General features: G+C 38.0%; 3 protein-coding genes and 1 pseudogene across 5 annotated transcripts; 1 reads left to right on the top strand and 3 right to left on the bottom strand.

Annotated features, from left to right (window-relative positions):
* Positions 1-267: 267 nt before the first annotated feature.
* LOC149526915 (ankyrin repeat-containing protein At5g02620-like) lies at positions 268-3,601 on the bottom strand. The gene is made up of 5 exons (XM_089784219.1): positions 3,537-3,601; positions 3,350-3,399; positions 2,418-2,905; positions 1,659-2,068; positions 268-1,340 (listed from the first exon to the last, which is right to left on the bottom strand). The coding sequence occupies exons 3-5, from the start codon at positions 2,740-2,742 to the stop codon at positions 462-464; spliced, it is 1,614 nt and encodes a 537-aa protein (XP_089640345.1). The 5' UTR covers positions 2,743-2,905; positions 3,350-3,399; positions 3,537-3,601; the 3' UTR covers positions 268-461.
* Positions 3,602-5,455: 1,854 nt separating this feature from the next.
* LOC110420673 (ankyrin repeat-containing protein ITN1-like) lies at positions 5,456-10,971 on the bottom strand. Of its 3 annotated transcripts, none has more exons than XR_016351453.1 (7): positions 10,728-10,971; positions 10,014-10,411; positions 9,485-9,677; positions 8,146-8,555; positions 6,434-7,683; positions 6,187-6,244; positions 5,456-6,052 (listed from the first exon to the last, which is right to left on the bottom strand). XR_016351453.1 is itself a non-coding variant. In XM_021434048.2 (5 exons), exons 1-5 carry the CDS (start codon positions 10,747-10,749, stop codon positions 6,859-6,861), a joined length of 1,848 nt encoding a protein of 615 aa, XP_021289723.2. In that variant the 5' UTR covers positions 10,750-10,971; the 3' UTR covers positions 6,270-6,858. The 3 variants fall into 3 exon arrangements, 1 of the variants encoding a protein (XP_021289723.2); XR_016351454.1 differs by having other exon boundaries at positions 6,717-7,683; XM_021434048.2 differs by lacking the exons at positions 5,456-6,052; positions 6,187-6,244 and having other exon boundaries at positions 6,270-7,683.
* A 410-nt stretch (positions 10,972-11,381) lies between these two features.
* Positions 11,382-15,058, top strand: LOC110420421 (putative pectate lyase 4). The gene is made up of 5 exons (XM_021433731.2): positions 11,382-11,844; positions 12,520-12,871; positions 12,957-13,167; positions 13,296-13,364; positions 14,172-15,058. Exons 1-5 carry the CDS (start codon positions 11,577-11,579, stop codon positions 14,397-14,399), a joined length of 1,128 nt encoding a protein of 375 aa, XP_021289406.1. The 5' UTR covers positions 11,382-11,576; the 3' UTR covers positions 14,400-15,058.
* Positions 15,059-15,623: 565 nt separating this feature from the next.
* LOC110420265 (exocyst complex component EXO70H1 pseudogene) lies at positions 15,624-17,775 on the bottom strand (annotated as a pseudogene).
* Positions 17,776-18,144: the final 369 nt, after the last annotated feature.

Genomic DNA, 18,144 nt, shown 5'->3' with positions numbered 1-18,144 from the left:
AAAAAGCAAGATATTTCATCATATAAAAGGATTTGTACTCACAATTACCATATACCTCACCAAGAAAACAGAAATAGGCATATTGTTATATTCTCATCTAAAAGATGTTAAATTTATGCCCTCTAGTGTGAAGTAATAGTGATCTGTTCTTGGATTATTGTTTGAGGTTAGAGTGATTGTCTGTTGGGAAGTGTGGACATAAAACAATCAGATGTCTTAGGAATGTAACAATGATTGAGAGATAATACAGGCAATGAAGCTAAATCATTGACTAATTAGTTTCCTCGATCCATTGAACTCTAAAAAGGATATCTGCTGTTTTACAATCTGGATAACATGGGTCTTGCAATTTTGATTCAATGAGGAGCACTAAGCTGACATTCTGCTACAGTTAGATATATGTACATGAGGTAAAGAGGTGGGTAGGTGGTTGGGGAGAAGGATATAAGGCGCATCAAAGATCAAACTACATAGAGTTTCTTATGCTCATCATTCAGAATATCTATGTCAGACATATATGACATTGATAATGACCTAGATCTACTATTAATTGAAGACCTCCGAATGCTCCGAATTTTTGAAGCCTCAATACGGTTCACAATCAACCAATAACACAATGTCCCCAATGTTGATACCATGATAACAGTCCCTATACCAGTAATAAGATTAGCTAACCACCTCTCATCTTCTCCAACTACAATATACGAGAGGGCAAGAAATGCAACTGAAATCAGCACACAAGCCAACCACATGAGCTTATTAATAACTGCCATCATCTGCTTCTTCGCATTTCTCTGTATAACTACAACTGAGGTTTGCACTACCACAACAGCCAGTGATATAAAGAGGGCTATGGAGTCAAACACAATAAAAATCATAAACGGCAGCTTTGAAGCGATTCTTGCTTGTCCTGGAGATACTCCTGGTGCAATATCTTCAGGACTGTCAGCATATTGGCCTGGGACATTGAAAATGGCCGCAAATGCAATAGTGGCAATGAGAACTGCCACCACTGTGGTGGAGTTGATTGCATTATTGAGACCTTCAACATGCATTTTGTTAAGCCGCTTAGCTATGCCTTGCACGCGTTTTCCTGTTTGGCGTGTATGCTCAAGCTGGTGATGAACCCCATTCTTTATATCACTTACAGTTTGTTTTAGTTCTCGAGCTGAAGTTGTAGGTTGCGACTTGATGAATTTGGCAGACTGAACTCCATGCTCTCTTAAGATGCCTGCAATATCAGATCGCTTATTTTTCTCTGCAGTGTCAAGAGCCGTTTCCCCAAACTTGTTGATGACTAGTTTGTGAACTCCACTGTCGTTTAGCAGCTTTTGAACAATCTGAAAGATTGCAATAGTGATTAGACAGGGTCACAGACTTTGCAAACTTTATATGAGAAATTAATATTCTATCAGCAAATATGGTTAGTTAAGAAAAAAACCATCATATAAGGAACTAAAGTTTGGAGCCTATCCTAAAGCATCCAGAATGAAAACCTGTTCACTACTTGCAGTATTAGCTAAGATGATTCTCAATATCTGACAGAAGATGCAAAGCCATATAAATTCACCCTATAATAAATTAAGTTGGCCAAAAATAAAAAAAGCCACACTCTAAAAAGGAGAACTAACAATTATAAGTAATAAAACCTTAACTACCTGAATCCGACCCTTTTGAGTTCCTATATGCAAAGCAGTGTTGCCCTTAGTATCAACCGTGTTTATTAAAGAAGGATCCGACTTTATCAGCTCATCTACCACTTCAACATTCTTTCCTTTAACTGCCATGTGTAGAGCTGTCTGGCCCTTCTTGTCAATTCTCGTTGCAATTCCAGGTTCTTTAGACAAAAGGGCCTTTACTATCTCTAAATGCCCATTCTTTGCTGCCGAATGCAAGGCAGTTTTCCCATTTCTCCTTGCTATTGTGGCCATGTTGCTGCCTTTCTCCAAGAGGAAATTCACCACTTCAGTGTGGCCTTGTGATGCAGCAGTATGCAATGCAGTGGTGTTTAAAGAATCAGAAGTCATTGAAAGATCAAGGTTGGCCTCCATGAGAATCTTCAATATCTCTGAGACAATAGACAAAAACGATTTAGAAAAAACCTTTATCCCCAAGGACAATCTCTTACTCAACCAGTTTGAGAATAATCTGTAGGAAAATACAAACACGCTATAAGGAATTGAAGCTAGTTTGACTAAAAATTCGGGATTGGGATAAAACATGGAAACTTTAAACAATTCAGATGACTTCAACAAAAGTACAAAGTTGACTACAAATCTTGCAAGTCCTTAATAAATAAAAACAGAAATAATTTGATAAAATATTTGCTTAAGAAATTGCAGGGTTGGACTTTCATCATGGTTCTTAATTTCTTATCCAACATGATCATTTTGCGAAAAGCAATCTTAGAAACTCACCCAAGTCCCCTTGCTTGGCAGCAATATGAAAAGCATCATAGCCATTCCTTGCTTGAGCACCCGCCAAATCAATATCATAGTACTTCATCATTTCCTTCACTAAATCGGCATAACCACACTCAGCAGCAACATATAGGGCAGTTTCACCTGATTGATTCTGCTTAGACAACAAATCCTTCAACTCTCCATCATCACCACCACTAATTATTTCCAAAACCAATTCAAAATCTCCTGCTCTCACAGCTGAGTGCAGCGGTGTATCATCCCTTTTACCTGTCATCTGCTTTGTCATCTTCTTTTTCCCGAAGCCAAAGCTTTGCTCCATTCCCCGTAGTTTCCTGCTCCTTTGCTTCCTTTAATGCAAACTCCCGAAACGAAGAATGAAGTTTTCCCCCTTCTTGTTGATAGTTTTGATTTCTTTTCAATCAAAACTTCAATTAGTCACCATACAGACAGATCAAAAACTACATCCTAAGCATAAAGAATCCCTGAAATCAATATAAAAAGATAAGATGATTCAGAAGACTGACGAGATATGTATGCACGAGGGAAACCTGAGAGCTTGATTTCCTTGATATCACCATAGTCTTAACATTTTGTCTTGCATCCGAAATTCAGTACATATTTAAAATAAAATAATTAAACCCACTTGTCTCCCCACTCATCATTATAATATCCACAGTGTCGTATCAATAATTATCACCACAAATCATAAATGTCTTTTAAAAAAAAACAATAAAAACACAAAAGGTAAACCATCGGATGAGCACTGTAACTTTGAGACTTTGTTTCATGTTTTGAATCTTTATCTTCATTCAATGAATCAAAGAAAATATTTGGGTAGTCACATTTCACTGCCACCTATAAAGTCAAAGACCCCAAGTGAAGACAAAAATCAAATGAAGAACTGGTTTTTCCCTTCTTTTACTTACCTTGGTTCTTGGCTTTGAAATAGACCAAAGCTCCCCTGTCTCTCTGTGTTCTAGAAACAGCGAAAAACAAAGGTAAAAATTCTTTAAAAATTTCAAAAAAAAAGAAATGGGGTTGTTTAGAACAAAAGAAGGGGAAGAAATGAAGAGAAAAATTAGAGGCGAAAATGGGCAAAGAGGTGATGGTTACCAGCCATGGCAAGTGGGGGGAGTTATTAGTGCAATAAGCCGTGTAACTTGTAAGCAAGCAAACACCGTTGAAAACTAGGGAACTTGCCGTTGGATTCTCTTTAAGCTCCCAGTTCTGATGTGTCCCACGTGGTACGAAGATATCCAATTGTTTTCTTCCACGCAAGCATTTCAATGAATGACACAAGGCCCACCACCCAACTCAAATAACGCGAGGGTTGTTGGCTGAGGTGATTTTGGCGTTCGTACGTAAGCAATATCCGTGTGGAGCATAGGCAAGCAAACATGGTTACGAATTTACACGTGGCTCTCATTGATAGGAGTCATGGACACAGACCCCACGTGGCGATCTTCGCACGTCGCCGCGTGATATCCTGTCGATCATAACCGTTCAACATTCGATTATTATCATTTAATTATTCGTGTTTTCTTTTTTTTTAATTATTTTAATTTTGATTTAGCAATTTTTTTGTGACTTTTAAGTATGGGAAAATTCAATAATAGGGAGGCACGTGAAAACATTCCCGAAATAAATAAATAAATAAAGAAGAAAAATTAAGGTTATAAGTATAGCAGTAAAAGCAGTCCATGTTTCTAGAATTATAGAAAGAATCTTTAGTTTCAAAATTTGAGAATTATGATAGCAGAAAAGTTATTGGTATAATAAACATCAACATCTTAAGATATAAAATAATAAATATTATTTTAATTAATAATAATTAATCAATTAATTATAAGATTTAAAAAGTGATAAATTTAAAATTTTATATTAAAAGTAACTCTAAGATATGAAATTTGTATTTTAAATTATATATATTAAAAAAATTAAAAATTAAATTTTAAATGATACCACCATCATTTTGACTTCATTATTAAATGTAATAAAATTTAAAAAATTTAATTGAATGTAATAAAAAAATTAAAAAATATGAAAAGAGTAAGTGACAAATCAAGAAAAAAAATACTATTTTACTTAGTTAAAAGAAAAAAAAAAGAAAATAAAAGAGATTTTATTCTTAACAAGAAATGGACGGTGGGTGATGATTTTAGAATCAAACCAATAATAATGGAATAAGGATTTGAGACTTTTATTTATTTATTTATATTAATGAAAAAAATAAGGTAAAAAAAGGGTATAAAAGTCAAAATAAAGTGTTCCCCGACTCGGCCATGAAAAGCAGAGTACCGAAAAGGACGGCCGCGGTTGACCATGTAGGCCAATGAAAGCCCCAAGTCAAGGCCGCCACATAAATTTAACGAAAGAAAAAAGGGTGGGCCACGGGAGTGTACTCGGGCCTCTTTTGGGGTACCACGTCGAGACGCTGACGCGCACTACGTACATGTTCCGACCTGGTGGCCTGCGTCGGGACCGAGCACCGAAAGTCATATGCGGGACAAAACTCACAAAAAAAGAGACACCTTTGGTTGGCCTTTTCGATTGATTTATCTAAGAGTTTTTTTTTTTAATTCCTTTTCGATTTCACACGATGCTTAATGCTTTAGATCAACCTGTTTGTTGCACCGCGTTTCCTGATGTCTTGTCCGTTTTATTTCCAGAATCCAAATTGTTTGGACGTCGAGAAAGTTAACAGGGAAAGTGCAGGATAAAATTTCAGGGACCCATCACCCCATTTAATTATTGTACAAAAACGTAGTATCAAGAAGAGATGTGTTACAAGCATTCGTGACAGCCAGTGCCCACTTCCAGTCTTCCACTATGTCAAATTACATCATTAAAACCTAAAAAAGGAGTAGTAATTAAATGGGTTTTTTGAGGCAAGACCATAGCATCAGTCAAATGGAAATAAGGCATTGACACGGTTTCAATTAGCATTAAGTTGTGCTTATTAATGGCGTGGGAGAAAAAATGGAGTGAACCAACTTCTAATTTAACAAAAAGTTCATGTTAGAGCTATTCATTGTTCCCCAAATTCCCACTGGAAAGCCAGGGGTTAACATCAATGGGAGACTTTGTGCTTAGCTTTTACATCTTTTTCCCATGTGAGATTGGCTCCATCACCATGGTTCGGGGCCACTAGGCAAGTTGCACAATAAAGTAAATGAAGCAAATTAAATGGCTCTCACTGAGAGCACGAGCATGTTTATAATGAGTCAGTGTTTGCAAAAGAGCACTAAGAGGGGAAAGAAAGATGATAAAATGGCAATCTCTTTCAGGATGTGGATTGCTTAACTAATGCCAATCCATGTATCAGCAATATCTTGTTTCTTCATGAGCTGTTTTTTTTTTTTTTTGACTTAGGGCACCATTTCCACCGTCCTCTTCACTGTTCATTGTGCGGCCATCTCTTTTGGCCCATTGGTGGGCAGGGCTACATGGTGAGGGGTAGTTGTATCTGGCTCACTCTTCCCAACAATCCCTCTCCATCAGCCTAAATGGCAGTCTCAAATCATTCATGCAATTACCAGCAAACTTTATTAACCAGGGTATTAGCTTAAATGTAGCATTTCCACCATTAGTTATTAGGTCTTCACTATGGTTTTTGATGGAAACTAGTCCTGCATGCCAACAGATGCAAGAAAGTAAGAAGCTCCTGAGATTCGTGTTACATGATATGTTGACATAGGATTCAGATAATTTTTGAAGTAAAAGGAAAAGTAAGTAAAGGGAAGAATGAATGATAAGAGAGTACCTTTTCTGCATTGTCCATTTTCAATCAACACATTTGGCCTGGATTATGTCATTGGAAGCTAAAAAAATCACAACAATCAGATGACACAAACCAAAAATGTCTGCACTTTACAGTAAAAAATCTATGTCCAACCATCTGGTTCAACAGTAAATAATGTATGCAACGTCTTTACAGCATGGTTAAAGAAAAAGAACAAAGAGCCAAGGCTGCATTATTTTATGTTTAGTTGCAGGTTTCATTTGCTTACCAGACACATTCACACGTGCAAACAAAAGCAACAGGTCACACATTCTGTTCTACCAATGAACGGACCACTATCTATTTCCATTTTTGAATAGCGGATGCCTGTTGTGCAACCTAAATATATTACAATCTCCAGGATTTATATACCACAACAAAATAACCATGTGGTATTCATCTGGTTCCTGTAAAGTTTAAGTTGTCTGGACCAGTGTCTTATGTTCATCCTCAAAATCATGCTAAAAAGGATTAATAAGAGAGAAGAATCCATTGCCTCTGTGAACACTCACCAGCTGTACTTTGATCCCAAGATCTTGTATTTACAGAATAAAGCTTCTTACAGCACAAAGCTGCCCCCTTTTCTGCTTCAGTCATTACCTTGAGTTACAAGTTATAGGTGGCATCATATGCCAGTTCCAAGCAGTATAAACATTAAATAGCATAGATTGGGTTCACTTCGGAATCAGAATCTGATACACACAATGAGTGTGTTGCATTCCTTGAATTCTTCTCTTTCTTTTTTACTTTTCGAATCCTTTTGTTTTTGACAACAAAATATGTCATGGTACCAAGAACCCCAGCCATTATCACTCCTCCTATAACGGTAACAAAATTTGCAGCCCACTCGTTATGTCGACCAACCACTATATATGATGAAGACATGAATGAAATACTAGTGAAGACAGAAGCCAACCAGATCAGCTTATTGATTACTTCCACAACCCTCCTCTCGGATTTCATCTCTCCTCTTACAATTGTGATTTGTACCACCACAACAGCAAGTGAAATGAAGAGTGCAAGGGCATTAAAGATGAAGAAGATCTTAAATGACACTCTGCTGACGGCAACAGCCATTCCGCTGTCATTATCACCCCCAGGAACTGTGAAAATAGCTGCAAATGCAACTGTTGCAAAAAGCACCGCTACCACTGTGACTGAATTGGTGGCATTGTACAGACCTGCCCGATGAAGTTTACGCAGCTCCACAGCAATGCCATTCACATTTCTGTTTGTTTTGCGGGTTTGCTCAAGCTGGGTATGCACATCTTTCTTGATCTCTGTCACTGTTTTCCTGAGCTCATCTCGTGGTTGGTTTAGCTCATTTGCCCTGACAGCACCATAACGAGACAAACAGTCCTTTATTTCAGCAATTTCCTCTGAGAGTGGAAGCCCTTCAGCTATGTCAAGAGCTGTTTTATGGTCTCTTGTAAGCGCATTTACACTAGTGTCAGGGAGGTGTAAAAGTTCATTCACTATCTGCAAGAAACAACTTAGTCAATGCCCTCTACTAACTCTTTCCAGGGTTGTCATTTATTTATGTTGCTTATATCCTAATCGTTTGACCATGTTCAAAACAATAAACTTAAAGCAATGGAAATATAATGCATATGAAGTGAGAAATTGAGGACACAAAATATGGGAAGAAAAATGGAGGGAAAAAATGGGAGCAACAGAAAGAAACTAAAGGCCCTGATATCAGCAGACAGAACTGAAAACCACAGACCCCATGTAAGATACTGAAGAACTACTGCCTTAAACATATGGTAAACCGTGCCACTGGAAACAATATTTTAGATACCAGTTTTTATCTTCAGTTAGGAACAGGAAAAAAAGACAACTTGAGCCATTGCAGCCAAATTGCAACTCTGACAGCTACTCATAACACTGAAGAGGCAAACCATTGTGTAATATGTATATATGTATAATACTAATCAATACCTCTGCCCGTTTTTTCCTAGTAGCCACATGTAACGCTGTATTACCAAACTTGTCTGGGAGCATGACAATGGCTGAATCTGCCTGAAGAAGCAACCTCACCACCTCACAGCTTACTCCTTTGACTGCCATATGCAATGCTGTCTGTGCTTTCTTATCAGTCCTTCTTGCCAACTGTGGATCCTTGTCAAGCAATGCTTTAACAATATCAACATGCCCTTGCCTGGCAGCAAAGTGTAATGGATTTTTTCCATTTGATTTTGATATCTCTAGCAAGCTAGGATCTTTGGAGAGCAGTTCTTTAACTACAGCTGTATGTCCTTTTGTAGCTGCAGACACAAGAGGGGTTGCATTTGCTTGGCCAACTGTTTTACTAAGTCCTGGATCATGGTCCAATAGCACCAGGACAATGGCTGCATAAAGGTAGTTATTGAACTGAGACAAACTGCAGTTATGCAAAAGAACATAAATGAAAAAAACCTGAAAACATGCAACTTGCGACAAGAGATTAATTCATCAACAGCCTTGGAATAACAAAATCATGCACTGCATGCAGTTGAAAGATATAGTGATATAAGCACTTGGAAGAGTTATGTCCAATTTGATGTTTAAAGTGGACGCTATGGCAAACAGATTTGTTATGTTGTTTCCTATTTTACTTTCCTTGCAAAGTTTGAATGCCTTGAAAATGGCACTAAGAATCTTGACTCAGGAAAAGAAAAAGACATTCAGAATAATGATTTTGATCCCTTCACAATTCAGCAAATGGCAGTTATTAAGATTTTCATACTTGTAAATACTATGACTGTTTGCTAAAACATTGATTTCAGAAGTAGCTATTGTCAATTTCTCATGTACCAGCACGTGACTTTGATCTTCAACCATTAAACTTTTTGGTAGCATGAGAATACTAAGTGTTAATCTCAGAAGTGATGAAAACCTCCATGTTAAAATAGATTTATGACATACTTTGTTAGATAATGCCAATTTTTTTGCTGTATAAACAAGCAAATTTCTTGTTTATCCAGCAACCAATGAAGGTGCTCTGAATACAGGTGACAAGAAAGTAACTCTCTGCAATTAACCTGTTACCCTTCGAAGCTCTTCTCAACCCCCGCCCCCCTTTTTCTTTTTTCAGACAATTAGACTGATGGAACAACTCATCAAGGCTATGCCTCAAATATCACCTTTCAACAGAAAAGCAGTACCATCTTTCTTAACATGAAGATATATGACTGATGATTCATGAACTTCAGGATTGTGTAGAAGCATTTCAAACTAAATAAATTATATTCAATTTCAACCTTCACTATAACATAAGAGAGAAGGCTAGTCCTAATACCTTCATGACCTTGGTTGGCTGCAATATGCAATGGATCAAATCCCGATCGATTCTTCAATGAGATGCCCTCCTTAGTCGTATACTGCAACAGCTCCATAACCACATCCAAATGCCCCTTCTCAGCTGCAGTGAACAATGCTGTCTCTCCTAATTGATTCACCTCATTGACAACTGCTAACCTTATTTCTGCCACCTTGTTAACAAAAAAAAAGGGAGACACATAGACAAGATCAGAACGAGAATGCAACAGACATTTGCCAGTATATACTTAAATTTATATCTCACTTGGCATCACATTCAGGATTTTCACAACAGTATACTTGAAATTTGAAACCATGTTGATAATATGCATTTAAGATTACAATAAGAGTAAAAGTATATGCTGAGTCACTGTTTTATAAATAGCTCATCTCATCATCAAATTCCTCATTAACCTTGAACCTATTCCTATAGTAACAAAAAAAAGTATGCCTTCAAGATTGTCAGAATAAGACATCCACATGGATGCATTGTTTAATAAACATCTCACCTCAGCATCAAATTCTGCTCCACTAAGTGTCCCCATCATCTGAGCATCAATTTCAGCCAAAATCTGCCTGACTGCTCCTACATCACCACGCTGTGCTGCCAGGTGTAGCTCAGTGTCATTGTGGCGGCCAGTGACTTGTTTCACGTACTTCATTTTATCAAATCGCTTTCCGGAATTAGAACCTGCAAGAAACTTGCCAGAATTGGACACCACTAGGGCCTTTCCTGAATTGGATACCACTAAAGCCTTCCCTGAATTGGACGCCATTAAAGCCTTCCCCGAATTTGATAGAACCAGAGCAGGCCTTGGCGTCGTTGGAGAAGGACGAGGTATTGTTTCTGCCAACTGGGCAGGCCAATGAGGCGGAGAAAGTCCCTTCTCCAGATCCTTCTCGCATTCTTTGCAGGTATCATTCATGTTCAAAAGCAAAAAATCCATAAATTCTAAAATATAACCTATTAAAAGCAATCGTTATAGATCAAATCCTAGATTCTGTGCTGTGTTTCATTGCTCAAAATGTATCCACATTTCATCTTTTTCCCTTCTATCTGTAAATGCAATGCCATGTCAACCTTTACATTGCATGAAGGTGAATGTTATCAATTTTCATTTTCTTTTTTTTTAATTTTCTCTCCATTTCATTCATCTGGGATTTCTCAAAAAACCAAAAGGATACTCAACAATAGCAAACAGAAAAAAAAAAAGAGAATGTACCTTCTTCTTTACCAGACCCCATCAAGAGATGCAAAAGAGAACACTATGAAATCATCTTCTCCATGATTTCCATTGATCGTTGATGGAGAAATTATGGTAAACTGAGAAAGGAAATAATCTAAAGCAAAGAGTGGAGAAGAAGAGGAAATGAAGGAAGCCAGAAGCCGCGGGGCCTACCAGGTCGACCGCCGGGGCCACCGGAGGTTTGCGAACTCAGCTGCTTCCTTTTTGCCTTTTTTGTAATGTCGTTAGTTTGCCCTTTTTTGCCATGTCCATATCATGTCTCGTTGTGATTTTACCGTAAGATATGGCAAATGGATAAACCCAATAAACCATTCAGACAAGACAGATGCCATTTGGTCTGAGGTAACTAACTTATAACGACCACTTTAAACCTTATTTTATTCTTCATACTATTTCATCTTTGAGTTGAAATTACATTAAATTAATCTTAATTAACCTTATTTTAATCCTAATTAATCACTTCAAAAACTATTAACAAATATTTTACTAGTGTTTTATTTCTATTCATGACACTTTGGGTAAATCACATTTTTGGATCAAAATATGTGGGCATCACGGCCCATTAGCACTGCTCTATCCTTCACTTTACTTGATCAAAGACAAAACCTGTGACAAAAGTGCAAAGGCAAAATGCCAAATGCTTTCCAAAACTGTTAAATTCGATGCTCCCACACCATCTGCTAACGCTTTAATTGGAAAAACGTAACCCCCAAAGATTTGTCGGCAAATACTGTTTCTAGGCAATCGACCAAGAGACTAGACCTCTAACAAGCTTTTCTACGTTGCAAGGCAATTAATTTTTCTAACGCCCTGTTGCCATTATTAATGGGGAACGCTCACGGCCACCGCAAGAACCGTAACAACCGCGAGCACTCTGGCTCTTATCCGACGCCCGTCCCGCCTTATTATAAATACGGTCCGACTCCGCAGCCCCGAGTCCCAAGCTCCACGACCCAACCCCAGATGGCTCTCTCTTTGCCCTATACGAATGTCGATTCCAGTCTTCGAGCCCTTGCCGGCCAAGCTGAGGGCTTTGGTCGGTTCGCCATTGGTGGCCTCCATGGCCCTCTCTACCATGTCACTACTTTGTCAGGTACAGTTACTCGCCTTTCTATTTTACATTTGATTTTAATTGCACTGTTAAAAAAACTGTTTTTCTTTTACCATGTAGTTCTTTGGTTTGAGTCCTGTTCCTTTGTCTAGAAGGAGAAGTATATCCTCTTTGGTTCCTTGGGGAACTATTGAAGGTTTTTTAGGCGGATTGTGCTTAGATTTCCATTCGTACGAACTATGGTGTTAAAGCTAAATTGAAGCCTCATTTAGATAGATTGTTCGAATATCAAATTAAACATGGGTTTTCCCTTTTTATGAGTGTTTTGGGAGAAAGTTGAGACTTTAGACAGAGGGCTTTGAATTTTAGTCGATTTAAGTTGAACTTGATTAGGGAAGCTTCTTTTGTTGGTTAGGTAACAAGTTTTGAATATTTAGCTAGATTGTTGGAATTTCAGATTAAACGTTGGTTTTCCCTTTTTATAAGTGTTTTGGGAGAAAGTTTAGACTTTAGACAGAGGACTTTGAATTTTAGTCGATTTAAGTTGAACTTGATTAGGGAAGCTTCTTTTGTTGGTTAGGTGACAAGTTTTGAATTGATAAGAGTTGTATATGGGCCCTTGAGATCTCTTGTGTTGAGAAAATGAAATTGACTGTGGAGTATGGACTATTTAGTTACTTATGTGAAATTAAACATATTTTTTATATGCAATTGTAGATGATGGGCCGGGATCATTGCGTGATGGTTGCCGTAGAAAAGAACCCCTTTGGATTGTCTTTCAAGTTTCAGGAACCATTCATCTTTCATCTTACTTGAGTGTGTCATCTTATAAGACCATTGATGGACGTGGCCAAAGGATAAAACTCACTGGAAAGGGTTTAAGGCTGAAGGAATGTGAACATGTTATAATATGCAATTTGGAGTTTGAAGGTGGTAGAGGACCGGATGTTGATGGGATTCAAATAAAACCTAACTCCAAGCACATATGGATAGACCGTTGCAGCCTTCGTGATTATGATGATGGATTGATAGATATCACACGAGGAAGCACAGATATTACAGTATCCAGGTATGGTTTATCATTGTCAGGAAAGTAACCACTGTTTGAGAAGGTTAAAACTTGCACTAATTGATATCATTAACTGGGCTTTCAGGTGTCACTTTTCACAGCATGACAAGACGATGCTCATTGGAGCAGACCCCTCTCATGTCGTTGATAGATGTATCCGTGTGACCATTCACCATTGCTTTTTTGATGGGACTCGGCAACGACATCCCCGTGTTAGATTTGGGAAGGTACATTTGTACAATAATTACACTAGAAACTGGGGCATTTATGCTGTTTGTGCGAGTGTGGAATCACAGGTGATGATTCTCCTACTATCTTAAATTGTGTTTTTGCTTAAATTTCATTGAAGGTTTCTTCATTTCAACCTGTTATGTGTTCTACTTGGAGAAAGTTAATAACAGTTTTATGTTCTACTTGACATCAGATATACTCTCAGTGCAATATATATGAAGCAGGGCAGAAGAAGGTGGCCTTCAAGTATCTTACCGAAAAGGTAACTCTTTTTTATTTGCTTCTGAATAAGTATTTGAAGTTTACTTGATAATATAGAAACCTTTTTGCATTATTTTGTATTGAGCAAAATATTATTCAGTTAGGAAGGATCTCTTGCTATCTAACGTCCATTATATGGCTCTTGAAGAAGAAAGAGATTTACCTCTCTTAATGTTCCCTCAAGTCTTACCGTGGAATCCATGCTAGGCATTCCCTTCGGTTGAGAAGCAATGAATTCTCTTCCGTATATTATCAATTGTTTTTCAAATTGTCAAATTTTTATCTTAACTGTTTAGAATGTCTATGACATTATCTCGTAGAAAGACATGAATTCTCCATGAGGTCTTGAAAGTATTTAAAAAGGGCCTCTGGCTTATGAGAACAAGACTCCACCTCATAACTAATGGTGTGCACTAAATTTTAGAGGCAGAAAAGAAGTGGGTAAGATACTATATTGGCAATTTTATTATTGCTTGAACTGGTATATTCGTTTGTGAGAGAAACCAGGATCCATCAGCAACTAGTAGTTACAACAAGCAGAGGAATGATGAGATGTCTGTAGGATCCCTTTTCAGAATAACAACATAAGTTTAAGCCATGTCTATGAATGTTGTAGTGTATTATTTAGTTTCTAATTGGTAGGGCTGATGCAAGATTTGATTATGAAGAAAGCTTATTTTAAGACACAGGATCATTTATATCTTTTATTTTCTGAAAATACTAAATTTTTTGTGATTTAATACATGTTGTCATGTAGCTATTGGCACTTAATTAATAGAAAATATTGGTCCATGGATTGGTTATACAGGCTACTGACAAAGAAGGGCCTTGCACTGGCTGCATAAGGTCCGAAGGGGATTTGTTTATATCTGGAACCCAAGCAGGCTTGTTGACTGAGAATGCTATGTCCAACTTGTTTCATCCAAGTGAATACTACCCTACATGGACTGTGGAACCTCCAACAGATACCCTTAAACATGTTATTCAGCACTGTACAGGATGGCAGTGTGTCCCTCGACCAACTGAAGCGGCCTAGTAGCTAATTGCTGCTGCAATCACCTTAAAAGATTCTGCACCTGTACATGTAGTTGCATTGTATAAATATAAATCATAATAAATTTTAATAAAACACTATGTTGTCAATTCATGGTCTTTATTGCTTTCTCTCAAGGGGGCATGATCTGTCAGTTGTAGGCCAACGACCATGTATATCGTTTTCGTTCTCATTGCCATATGTGATCAAGCTTTCTTGGCTCAGTTCTACTCGTATTCCTGTTCCTTTCATGCAATTATGCTGCAGGACCAATCAATGAGTTCTGGAAGCTGAAACAGGAAGCTGCCACGGTTGGGTTATAAAATTCAAAGAGTAAGAAAAATTGGGGTTGAAACTGAAACCTCCCCAAAACTCAGACAAGTACGGAAAATATCTGTGGTGTTTGCGACCCGGCACCATGAGAGGTTACAAAAGGTTCTAGTGTCAAAATGTTGGGTCGCATCTGTTGGAAATTTGTTGTTCTGCATACAATGCCTGTCAAATCAAATCTCTTATGAAAGGTGTGCATATCGATTTTCTAATATCCAGAAATTTCTTTGTGGTATCGAATGGTATGAGGTGTTTTTCTCGATTCGAATCTTCTTCTCTTGATTTTTTTTTTTGGTTTTTGTACTTCAGTAGCAGATTTTATTTGACTGCCAATTTCTGCTTAGCTGAAATGTTCGTGTTTTCAATTTTGGTGCAACATTTTGTCCCATCTGGTACCTCTCTTTTCACACTGGAGACAAGTTTGAAGCCACGCGATGACCCTAGTAGTTTGATTCAATATTTGGTATATTTATTTTTCTATTTAAAGAATTAAGATTGAATATTTTTAAAAAATAAAAATAAAAAATCTAATTCGAATACAATTTTTTAAATTCAACATATATATATATATATATATATATATATATGTAGCTTTCTTATATATGAAAGGTAAGGAAAAATGGTATCACAAATTCACATTTTTTAATTTTCATATCACTTATTACGAATTTATATTTTTAATTATAAAATATTCTTAAAGTTTATACCTACGTAAGGAAATTGACAGTGATTTTTTGGTTTTAGTTTTAGATATATACGAAATTATATACTCAAGTCTTTCTGCACATTTCTCTTTCAGCAGATCAGCAATGGGCAGAAAGAGGAATGAATCTCCAGTCGTAGTGACATACAGAATAAAACAGATGTGGATGGCAGTCATGTAAAAAACACATAAAAGAACCGCTAAAACTTAAAAGATCGTTATATAACTACCTCAAAGTGATCGCCGATCTTTTTTTTTACGATCATGATAGATCGCCATAAAATTAATAAACAAAAACAAAAAAAAAAAAAGAACTTTACACTCTCAACGGTGATCGCATTTGTCGCCGACGAGACGACGTCGAAGAAGACGTAGATGAACTTCCGGAATTAACTGTTCCAAAGAACAAATCCGACAAGTAATTCCCTAAATCTTCGGGGGAAAATCTGACAAATAATCTCGCGGTTCTTTCATCTCCAACGGTTGACTTTTGTGCATCGTAAAACTCCCGATATACTGTGACGAGTTTTCTAGCAATGGAAAGCTTAATCTCGTCTCGCAATTTCGAGTCGGGTACGAGGCAAGAACTCTGCTTCCAGTACACATCTTCAAAGCTTGAATTAAATTTCCTGAAACATTCTTTAGCTGCCCCCGGTGACATCGAAGCGGTTGGATTCTCCGGCAATGAAGCGAACACTTGGCCCCACGCTAACCGCTCGTAATTTGCTGCGAACTGACTCACCTTAGCTTCGTGCTTCGTGATCCATTCCTCCCCGAGTAAATACTGGAGATTCGATGTACGGACTCTGGAAATTACGTGTTGGAGATTGTTCGCTAAAAATAGGTAAGATAGTGAGACGTCTTTGTAATGCTTTGCTTTCCCGTCCAGCTTGCAGAGTAGGACGAGGATTAGCCAAGCAATTTGGACGGAGATAGGCGGCACCGGAGAGTCGTCGGAATACGGACTGTCGAAGTAGGACTTTGGTAACGATGATTTCGCAGGCGCTGGCCAGTCTGAGATAATGTCGGTGAGGACGTTGCTGTAATCAGCGAGGAGCGTGAGATAATTCATCGAGTAGATTGTTAGAGAATGCAGACCGCCGCCTGGAATCATCACTTTGGACGAGTCCTTTTGGATTGTGGACTCAAAATCTGTCAACAATGACCGCACTGACTCACTGAGTCGAACCAGTGAGTTAAGTGCTTCTGATCTGACGGCTGAAGTCGATTCAAAAGAAAAGATCGTTTCGATCTCTTGCCAGTTCTCTGAAATAGCCGTGTACATATCGAGTACACGGAACATTTTCTCCGGCGGCGATCTTTTGGTCTTGGCGGCGAGTTCGGGGAATCCAAACAAAAGCGTGGCGCCTTCTTTTGAAATCTCGGTAAAGCAGGATTCTCTGATTGAATCTGACGTAGCAAACACGTGATCGCAGAGGATTCTTTCACCAGTGAAAAGGGTCCTTATGGAAACCTTCACAGCTTCTAACCAGTTCTTGATTTTCAAATCCAGTACATCCCAGTCCATTTTATTAATCTGCGAGGAGCTCATTTTTTCGATTCCAAGCTTGTAAATTCCTTCATCGATAATTGATTTCCGAATGATTTTGTAAATATGTATGCACTCTTTAGCGTAACCGGAAGCGATCATGCAATCCGCTATCGATTTTAGATCGGACATAGCCATAGAAGAAACTTCTTCCACTTCCGAGATGGAATCCCCCACCACGCGAATTTCATCTTCCGTTGAACCTTCATCATCATAATCAGACAAGCTTGATCTGGCGGAGGTCCGCGATGATCTGGTGGAAACCGATTCTGGATCCAAGTGAGCTCGATTCATCGATAAAATCTGGTAAAACTCTTTCTGAAGCCTCTTCATTGCGATTTGCATCAAATTTTGAGCTAGAATGAGCTTTTCCGAACCGGAATCTTCAGAAACTAACAAATGCATGATTTTTTGCAGCTCGTTAACGGATCTTATAAACTGCATGGCTTCCTTCTTGCTCTCGTAGAAAAGAGAGGTCACTTTAGCGTAAGCTGACGCATCAGCATCCCATTTCATGATGATGGTAGCCGCGGCGTCGATGGTTTGCTCGATCATGGATTCGGAGATTATACGGCGACGAGTGCTGGACAGCGAGGTTGTTGAAGGTGACATGGATTGGCGAGAAAGGGCAAACGACGGCGTCCTGGAGCTGAAGCAAAGGCTCCTCATTCCTTTTCTCGGCATTTTCTGAGATGGTGAGTGTTTTGAAGCTACTTTTTGTTTGGTTTTTGTTGGCGGCAGATGAATATGAAGAAATTTGGAATTTGGAGCTTAGCTTTAAGCTTCCTTGTTACTTGGCCGAGTTTTAAGTGGAATGGGACGTTTGGTGGGAAATATATAGACGTTGGATCAACATCGCCGTTGCGTGGGAGGGAAGAACGTGGGGTTAGACTTTTGACTTTTTGAGTCAGATAGCGATCCTTTACGCGGTACACGTGTCTCCTTGTAGCCCACTTCCATGACATTCCCACAAAACCATGCAAAGAAAATATTATTTTAAAAACAAAGAAAAATATAAAGCCTGCTAAATGTAAAATCAAGCTCACAAATAAAAATTTATATTCAACACATCATATAATTTACAGTATTTATTTATAAAAATTAAAAAATCATTAAAAATAAATATTTTTTAAAATTATAAAAAATTATTATAAGAATTCTTAACT

The sequence above is a fragment of the Theobroma umbraticum genome, unplaced genomic scaffold, assembly GCF_002168275.2.
Source record: "Theobroma umbraticum cultivar Fairchild unplaced genomic scaffold, ASM216827v3 scaffold_86.0, whole genome shotgun sequence".
In the NCBI taxonomy this organism is placed as follows: domain Eukaryota; kingdom Viridiplantae; phylum Streptophyta; class Magnoliopsida; order Malvales; family Malvaceae; genus Theobroma; species Theobroma umbraticum.
Note: the sequence above shows the minus strand (reverse complement) of the source record. Positions and strands in the feature narration are given on the sequence as shown.